The following is a 9,918-nucleotide window of genomic DNA, read 5'->3' on the forward strand; positions in this document are numbered from 1 at the left end:
AGCTCCTTAGTTTTTCCTCAGTTTTCCTTAAGTCCTTGTTTGAAACCTGCAGAAGCAGCTCAGATGGCATGAATCCGTTAAGTTGACCATTCCATGCTGACGAGTGGGGTCGTGTCATTTGTGGGGTCGCGTCGTGTGGGGCTGGTAGGAAGGAACCGCGTGGGACAGGACGAGACCATGTTTGTGTGGCCGTAGCGTGTGGGGCCGTAGCGTGTGGAGCCGTGTGGGTCCGGGACATGGCCACGAGTGGTTTCTGTCTCTTTCGCCCATATTAGCAGTTTTCAATGTACCTTTTTCCTCTCTTCTCGCTCGATCTCATTCATATTTGATAGCCCAAATTGGTAGAAAATCTAGAGCAGCTTCTCCTTCTATTTTTTAACGCCATTCATTTCTTTATGCCTTCGCTTTTACCCAATCAGGTAGGAAATCTAGGGCACAAATCCAGAGAAAATATAGGATAAGCTGCATACAGCAGCCAGATATATTCACGACAGATCCAACAGTAGTACCGATAGAACCCTACAACATAAGCTATATTTTACATGAATTTAAGCTGCTCTACAGATAGAGCAGTCACATACAGAGAATGCAGTAGGCATGTTCAACGCCTCTAGGTTGCGCCTGTGACTCACCTGGAGGTTGCGCAGGTGAATCCCAAGTGCTTTGTGTTTGGCCATGAACGCATGCACGTTCACCGTCGTTCCAACTCTAGCGCCGCATCTGCCAATGGATTCAGCATGGTTCACCAGGAAGTTGAAGTCGGTGGCGCGGAGCTTCCTGTTGCAGAAGGGGCACTTGTAAATGCCTCGAGCAAAGGGGCCATCGTAATGGTCGGACTGCAGCCTCCTGAGGACGTGACGAGTCTTGGTGTGGAAGGACTCCTCGTCGCTGTCTATGTCACTGCTCTGCACCTGTCACGTAGCACCAATGATCGTACAAAAAACACGGAGTCAATTGCAACGATGATGGAACAGAGAGTGAACAAAGATCATGCATGATAATATGGGCTCGAAAAAAAGAGGTAGCCTCAGTTACATTGGACACACTTATATCCAGGATTTGAGTGAGTAAACAAAAGATCAGGCATAACAAATTTGTACACACCAATTGTTTACTGACCAAACCCTGAATCAATTTGTGCCCAAATATTCATCATCATCGGCACAAATCTTAAACAAAAGCAAATCACAAGCACTAATAACACAAGATCTAACACAAAAGGATTGAACTAGGAACAGACGCACCCTAATAACGCAAGATCTAACACAAATGGATTGAACTATGAACAGACGAACCCTAATAACGCTAGATCTAACACAAAAGGATTGAAATGGGATAAGAACAAGGGAGCAAAGGGTTACCTCCTGCTCGTCGTCGATGATGCTGGTGTCGTAGGGGTTCTCCGGCGCGACGTACGGCACTGGTTCGTACGGGTCCCAAGCGACGGGGGCCTGGACGGTGGCGGCGGCCGATGCACCGGCGGCTGATGCGCCGACTGCTACGTTGGAAGCAGCGAAAGGGGCCTGGACGGGGGCAGCGGCTGATGCGCCGGCTGCTACGTTGGAAGCAGCGACAGGGGCCTAGACGGGGGCATCGGCCGATGCGCCGGCAATGGGCATCTCATTCTTGTCCATCACCGGCGGTTTTCTTCGGGGTTTTTTCTTTGGTTGTGGAGAAGATGATGGGACAGGAGAGGCGGTTGCAGTGAGAACGTGCGTCGAGGGTGAGAAAGAGGGGCTCTATAAAGACGAAGGTGGCGTGTACCGCAACACGCGTCCGCTATGCACGGCTGCAGCGTGCACCGCGACACGAGTCTAACCCTGGGACGTTTGGTGTACTCAGTTATAACCTCGGACCTTATACAGAAATTTTATCTATACTCAGTTTTCCCCTCGAGTACTTAGACTGGCAAGTGCAATATACTCAGTTTTACCCTCAAGTAGCTGGTCAACAGAGAGTCAACAAATGAGATTAACATATCTAATTGAATTATTTCATGCGCAAAAAAATCCAAAAAATAAAAACATAGTGGCACCTACTCATGGAGTCTTCATACGCAAACTGCCACCTAGAAAACCTTAACAAACATATATAAATCAAGTTTTACCCCAAATTGCCACTTCTCAGAATCACTAGTGTAGCTATGAAGATGCATAGTTTTCCACTCAAACACCTTTGCAAAACATCTTCCCCAAAAACATAGTTTGTCTAAATGATGCCATAATTGTCACACTCATGTTATTTGAATTGCAAATAATTTGATGTAGCCCAATATGAATTATATTGTACAAAACACGCATTTTTCATTTTGTAATTCTTTTTGTTTGAATCCCTTAGTCTATTTACTATTTATGTGCCCTTGGATTGTTAGTACTACTCAGTTTTGCCCTCAAGTTCTGTCACAAATTCTCTCAGAAGCCCAAACTTATCCTGATTGGTTGAGCCGTTGTCACATGGATCGACTCCACGAACCGTTGATCAACTGATCTAACGGGCAGTATACCCCTCCCCGTCTCTTCGTGGCTACACCTCTCTCTCTCTTTGTGGCCACCCCTCTCTCTCTCTGTCGGTGGATGCATTATTGTCACCCCTCTAACAATTATCAACTATCTTTCGCTTTCCTTTTCTTTTAGGGTATATAGTTTGGGATATAGTTTCGGTAATTTGAAACGGCCCAAAATTGGTATAATTTTGGTACAAACATGAGGCTTACATATTTGCGGATTTTGGTGAATGCATTATTGTCACCCCCTCTAACAATTATCAACTATTTTTCACTTTCCTTTTCTTTTAGGGGATATAGTTTTGACATATAGTTTTGGTAATTTGAAACGGCCCAAAAGTGGTATAATTTTGGTATAAACATGAGGCATACATTTTTTGCGGATTTCGGTGAATGCATTATGTCACCCCTCTAATAATTATCAACTATCTTTCACTTTCCTTTTCTTTTAGGGGATATAGTTTTGGCATATAGTTTTGGTAATTTGAAACGGCCCAAAAGTGGTATAATTTTGGTATAAACATGAGGCATACATATTTGCGGATTTTGGTGAATGCATTATTGTCACCCGTCTAATAATTATCAACTATCTTTCGCTTTCCTTTTAGGGGATATAGTTTTGGCATATAGTTTTGGTAATTTGAAACGACCCAAAAGTGGTATAATTTTGGTTAAACATGAGGCATACATATTTTCGGATTTCGGTGAATGCATTATTGTCACCCCTCTAACAATTATCAACTATCTTTCGCTTTCCTTTTCTTTTAGGGGATATAGTTTTGGCATATTTGGGGGATTTCAGTGGGATTATTTGTCACCCCTCTAATAATTATCAACTTTCTTTAGCATTCCAATATAGTTGGTAATTTCGGTGAATGCACACACTAACTATGAAAACAACTACAAGTACATGTAACTGAATAATGGATGTGTAACAAGGTATCCCTTGTAACAACTTCTAGCGCCTGGTGAGCAATGATAAGAATCCGATCGCAATTATACAACAGAAAAAACAACCAGCCATCAGATTAGCTTGCTTCTTCAACTCGATCAGCTGCCTTAACTGCTTGTTCATTTTCTTCAGTTCTCCCTTCACTTCCACCAGTCCTGCATTCGGATCATTAGGCATAATCGAAACGGCTCCTCTCTCCGCCGCATTCTCTACAGCAAGCCCCCCTCCCAAATTGCGCTCCCCAATAGCGCCAATTGATTCCTGCAATTGAAGCCTCTGAACGTACACATCGATCCACTCGAAATGCCTGCATTTTTTCAGGATCTAAAAACAACAACGTGAACCCTAAATCCCAAATTCGAGGGAATAACAAGAAAATCGAGAGAAAACAGAAAAATTGGAGCGAGATCTAACCTTATCCCCCTCTTTATATGGCAAGCTCTCGCATGCAAGGAACTCACGTCCACGGTTGTCGTTCTCGTTCGTCTTACAGATCAACCGCTTCAGAGGCTCCTGGCGTGGGCAGTCAGGGCATCTTGTCAAAGGCACGGGTCCATACTGCGGCCATGAAGAACGGGAGGTCGAAGAGAAACTAGACATCACCCGCCTGCCGGAGAAGGGCTGCCGCTGGCGGAGAAGAAAAACAATGGGCCGCGGGGAAAGAAAGGAGAAGCAATGGCACGGGCACGGGCGCGGGGCTGGCTCGGGCTCCCATTTTGCAACGGTCACCTGGCTAAGCCGTGGGTCTAGCGCACTAACGAGGACAGGTTGTGGGTCCCACGATGATCTGGATAAGTGAAGACGTGTTCACTGCGGGGCACCAACAACGGCCCCACTTGCCAGCACCAACCAACGTCAACTAAACGGAAATCCTCCATCCGAACTCCTTCTACGGATTTCAGACAAGGTCTTAAGAAAAACTGAGAAAAACTAAGGGATTAGGGAAAACTGAGCACAACCAGGAGCAGGAAAATAGAAATCCTTAAAAGTTAGCTTGGATCTCATGGACACGTCCGATTTTCCGTTGCTCTGTTTATAAAGTTTAGATACGGAGAAAAAAAATCTGGTTCAAGTTCCAATAAAAGACAGCAGTTGTTTTGGAAAGTAATATCATCATGGTCTACCTGTTTGCTGTCGGGTCAGTTTGGAAAGAATCTCCGTGAGTCTGATTGGTGTAAAAAAAAAAACAAGAGTGAAAAAAAGGAAAAGAAAAAGAAAAAAAAAGAGAGTGACCGACATTAGTACTTGGAGAGATCTGATCGTTCGTACCTTGTTCCAACAAAAGAAAATTCTGGGCGTGTTTGCTTTCAAGTCAGTTCCCTTGTAGCAAAGAGTAACACGTTGTCTTTCTTTGAATAGTTGTTGCATGCGATCTCTTGTCTGTTTGACCGGCGGACTTGACTCCAATTCTTGCTGTTTGCATCCACCACTGTTTGTGTCTCTTGCCATTATATCTCTTGGCATCACTTGCTTCACAGTAAGCTCGTGGCTCTAGGCAGTCTAATCTAGGATCAGCACTTGACTACTTTGAACGGATTTTCAGCTTTACATTGATTATTGTGGATTTGTGGTTGTAGTTTCACATATATATTAAGCCTACCTATAATTCTACATATTTTTACATCGTGCGGTATACGTGTGATTGGCAATCGCTTCGTTCAATCTTTGGAGTTACTTGATACTGTTGGTTGCCTTCGCCGCCTCCTGTTTGATAAGAACTTGTAAGACCTTTGTATTTTGCTTGACGAATTGCGAGTGATATAACCATATTTGCGTAGCTTGTAGGCATATACACTTGTGATTTTTGGGTACTAACCATGCCAGGAATTGAAGATCAATCTGCCGACCCGAAGTCCATGAAGAACATGGAGATGCACATGCGACCATTTATCGGAGATCATGATCAGGTTATTTCTTTACCAGTTTATGAGGGTAGATATAATACTGATGCTTATTTTGATTGGGAGTTAGAGGTCGACCATATTTTTGGATGCCATGATTTTACTGAACTTGAAAAAGTAAGAACTGCTGCTAGAGTTTTTACGGATTTTGCTTCCATTTGGTGGGATATGACTTAAGATAATAAACCTACCACTTGGGGAGATTTAAAATATGATTTGCGACATAGATTTGTGCCTCTTTCTCATCAACGTGAAATAATCCGCAAACTCAACCGTGCATGTTTACTATCAGGAATTTAAATTTTACATGTACCGTTGTGATATAACAGAATTTGAGGAAAATACTAGAAACATGTTTTTCAATGGCTTGAACCATGATATTAAGGTTATGTTTAAGTATATTCCTCGTTCTACTATTGGTATATATGTTCGCGCTTGTGCTTTTGAGAAACACATACATGAGAAAACTTTGGACCATTTCGACCCCTTCAATTCATGCACACTAGCACCGGTTGTTTCTTCCAACGTTCCACGCATGAATATTGTTGTGCGAGTCGCCCAGCTGCAAACTTGTGATACGTCACTGCGAACATCTTCTAAGTCGGATTCACAAGGTAAAAATAAAGGTACTGATTTTATCCCTCCACATGAGATTGATGAATGCAATGTTGACTTAAATATATCATGTGCTGAGATAGAAAATGAGTTGGTCACTCCGTCTGTATTAGACGATCTAGCTACTGGTTTGCATGTACCATGTGATCAAGCAGCTACGATAGATTCTGTTATGAGTGCACATATTGCGCGGTTTAATTGCTCTTTAAATCTGAGTACATGCACTGAAATTGTTGTTGATACACATGGCTTAGAGAATTGTGTATCTGAGATACATACTATTTTGAATGCTCCTGAAATTGGTTCTTCTACTGATTTGTCTATACCTATTGAGCTACATGTTGTGAATGAGCCTTCCGATTTGTTAGTGGCATCTGATTTGGTTCACATAAAACTGGTTAGACATGATGAATTTGTAACTGAAATTTCCAATGATATTTGTTTATGGTCTATTAAGATGGATCCTCCTATGTCTTTATCACATGCTAGAAATAAGATTGCGGAACTCAAATATTTGAAACGTGTTTATGCCCATGGTTATACTTTTAATTTAATTGGAGAGTATGGCGTAGATAATAATTTTTTGGTGAATAAAATTTCCATTACATGTGCTGATGTTCCATATACTATTGGTTTGATGGGAAGTAAAATTCCACCTATGTTCAATCATTTTGATATGACCTCCAATAACGGTATAGACTTTATGCCAAATAGCTTGTTGCATGATCGCTTCTTTAAGCTAGTTGTAGCATGTAATTTGGAAATACTAAATTTTGGTTTACACTATTGGGATGGTTTAATGATGAGCATTACAATTTGAAAGGAGTTAATATGTGCTTCACTTATATCTGCAAACTGAGTTGTGATAAATGTTTACTGGTGACTAATGATCTTCTAAGCTACTATAATACTGGTATATGTACAAACTTAAATGGGCAAAATGCGAGAGCTGTTAAAACGGATGACATATACATATACCATCCATATACCTTGTCTCTTTTGTTAGCATGTTTACATAATAAATATCGCCGAGGATGGCTTTTCTTTGAAGAAAGGGAGGATGATGAGGACATCATTACCTCTGATTTGAAGGCATCTTTTGGTGAAAAAGATGAGACTACGTCGAGGACGACTTCAATTCAAGAAGGAGAGGATGATGAGGACATCGCTATCATAGATACAACCGATACTCCTACAACCACATATCCTCTTGTACTTCAAATACAGGGACCTCTCGCAAGAGCTTGTGTGTTTCAACTAAATTATCAGGTACCTTCGTTACTAGGAATCCTTCCTAATTTATATGAGAATATGATGCTGCCTAAATCAAATGTATTTATATTATTTAAGAATGGATCTAGCATGGACGTCAAGCATTGGATTAGGAACGTGCATGGAGATGGCATCAGGCCTGCAAGAATTCAGAATGGCGTTGCAAGCGAGGATTTCAGAACATTGAAGCCACCATAGTGAAGCAACGATGTTTGGATGAATTATACAAGTTACCCCATCATAAAATTCGTTCAAAGAGTTAGCTTTGGTGCTGCGTCACCTTATTTAATGGGCCAGGCCCATGTATTTCGGATTAGGTATTTTAGGAGATTTTAAGAGGCCATATAAGTGGAGGAAGGCCCATTTAGGTGTGTTTTTGGCCAACCCTAGCTGGTTGGATGAAAATCCCTTCACTTCCCCCATATATATCCCTCCATAGCCGTCATTAGAACTTGGATTTTGATTAGACTAAAAGTTAGCCATTGCTGCAACTCTCGTGTACTTCTTTTGAGGCCAACGCCCAGAACAAGACCGACTATTCGGAATCCCACCTTTTTCAATAAAGCTTTCATCTATATCCGCAATATTCTGATTTCTCTTTAGTTCTTACTTTTTCTCGATTTCAGGTAGGAATTAAGACCCTTGCTGGTCAGGCTGATCGTGCTCCCGCAAGATCAGTAACTCCCGGAGATTGTCCTAGCGATTGCATTGACGCACGAGCTTTGCACGTGTAGTCGGATCGTCAAGCACGAACTCCACCAACAAATCGATTTATCCCCATCTAATCGAAAGATCGGACACCTTTGCCCTATCACTATTAGGGCTGTTACCTAATCCATGACCGGGTTCCTTCCAATTATCAATGTACTCTAGTACTTTATCGAAAAAATGAACTCTAGTAGTATTTCCAATATACACACAATATATTGTATTCCATTGATAATCGACTAGCTTCCTTAGATATGATTGTGCACTAAGTATATTCCAGCAAGCATATTTAATTCCATTCAAAGTACATGCATATTTTCATAATAATATATGCCGGATATAAAATAATTCCAAGTAGTTTTAAATATAGTTGTAGGGGCACCTAATTCCAACAAGTATACGTGGAGACTACGACGACGACCTTGCCATCAGTTCTGCCTGTAGGCAATGAACCTTGCCAGATGTTGTAGCGGCGCGGCGCGCTCAGCGGCGAACCCTTGGAGCTCCGCCTCGGCCATCGCCAGGAGCTCGGTCATGTAGGCCTGCGCCTGCTCGACGCCCAGCAGCTTCGGGTACGTCGCCTTGTCGGCTGCCTGGTCCTTACCGGCCGTCTTCCCGAGCTGCTCCGACGTGCGCGTCACGTCCAGCACGTCGTCCACCACCTGAAAGAGGAGGCCGACGGAGCGCGCGTACCGCCGGACACTCTCAATCTGGCCGTCCGTACCTCCACCAACAATAGCGCCGCACACGGCCGCGGCCTCGATGAGCCGCGAGGTTTTGTGTAGGTGGATAAACTCCAGCATGGCAAGGCTCACGGGCTTGCCCTCGGATGCCTTGTCGGCGACCTGTCCGGCGGCCACGCCCCCGGCACCCGCGGCGTTCCCGAGCTCGGCCACGGCCCGCAGCGCGCGGTCCGCGGGGACAACACCGAGGTCCGCGCAGCCACGGGCAAGGTGCTCAAACGCCAGAGCGAGGAGCGCGTCGCCCGAGAGCAGCGCGGTGTACTCGCCGAAGGCGACGTGGTTGGCCGGGCGGCCACGGCGAAGGGTGTCGCCGTCCATGCACGGCATGTCGTCGTGGATGAGCGACATGGTGTGGACCATCTCCACGGCGCAGGCGACGGGGGTGGCCGCGGCCGCGGAGCCGCCGACGAGCTCGCACGCGGCGATGGCGAGGACGGGGCGCACACGCTTGCCGCCAGCGAGGACGGAGTAGCGCATAGACTCGCTGAGGCGCTCCGGCTGGCAAACAGGCAGGGCGCGGTCCAGCGCTTCGTGCACGGCCTTGCCGTTGGCAGACATGTACTGCTCCAAGTCGAAGCTGAATCCACCTCGCGGCCTCGTGTTGCGGCCGGCGGTGACGTCGACGACACTATTCCCGGTGGCTCTCTTGGAGTTGGTCAGGATGCAGCGGAAGATGGAGATGGAACACCTGCACGGTTGCAGTGGTGGCGATGTGGATCGTGCAATGGTGTAGGGTAGTGAGGGCTTAAAGTAACTTTGGGACGGTGCTCCATTCTTGAAGTAACTTTGGGACGGTGCTCCATTCCGGAGGCAGCAGCATGTCACCTTCTCCATGCTTGTGGTTTTCTCTGAACAGGCGAAGCGGCCGGAGAGGACAGTGTTAGGGGAGGGAGAGAGCAAGAGAGATGAATTGTATCGAGGATCTCGGAGCGTTTATATACACGTACAGATTTGCCACGTCTGTGCCATATAGAGATTCAAATAATTTTCAAATCTATATCTATCTATTATAATACCTAGTAATAAAAGTAAAAGAGTTTTTTGTTGATCTGTTGTTTTTGATACCCCTGACGCCGGCCCTAATTTACGCCCCACTGCTATCGCCAAGTCAATGGAAAACGATTGGTTAGAACTTTCCGTACGCGGGCCTTCCGTTGTTGACTTGTAGGCTCGGTCAAGTCAAAGCAAGCCCAGCCAAACGATTGAGTCGCACGAGTGCGTACC

The 9,918-nt window shown here is 44.7% G+C and overlaps 1 protein-coding gene across 1 annotated transcript; it reads right to left on the reverse strand.

The window, feature by feature from the left end:
* Nucleotides 1-8,209: 8,209 nt before the first annotated feature.
* On the reverse strand, nt 8,210-9,607 carry LOC127321581 (uncharacterized). Its single transcript, XM_051350601.2, has one exon. It carries the CDS (start codon nt 9,526-9,528, stop codon nt 8,380-8,382), a length of 1,149 nt encoding a protein of 382 aa, XP_051206561.1. The 5' UTR covers nt 9,529-9,607; the 3' UTR covers nt 8,210-8,379.
* Between the last annotated feature and the right edge of the window lie 311 nt (nt 9,608-9,918).

Source organism: Lolium perenne, chromosome 4 (assembly GCF_019359855.2).
Source record: "Lolium perenne isolate Kyuss_39 chromosome 4, Kyuss_2.0, whole genome shotgun sequence".
Taxonomy (NCBI): Eukaryota; Viridiplantae; Streptophyta; class Magnoliopsida; order Poales; family Poaceae; genus Lolium; species Lolium perenne.

Excerpts from the sequence above, each read along its gene's own strand:
- LOC127321581 (XM_051350601.2), bottom strand. The coding sequence starts at position 9,528 with ATGGAGAAGGTGACATGCTGCTGCCTCCGGAATGGAGCACCGTCCCAA.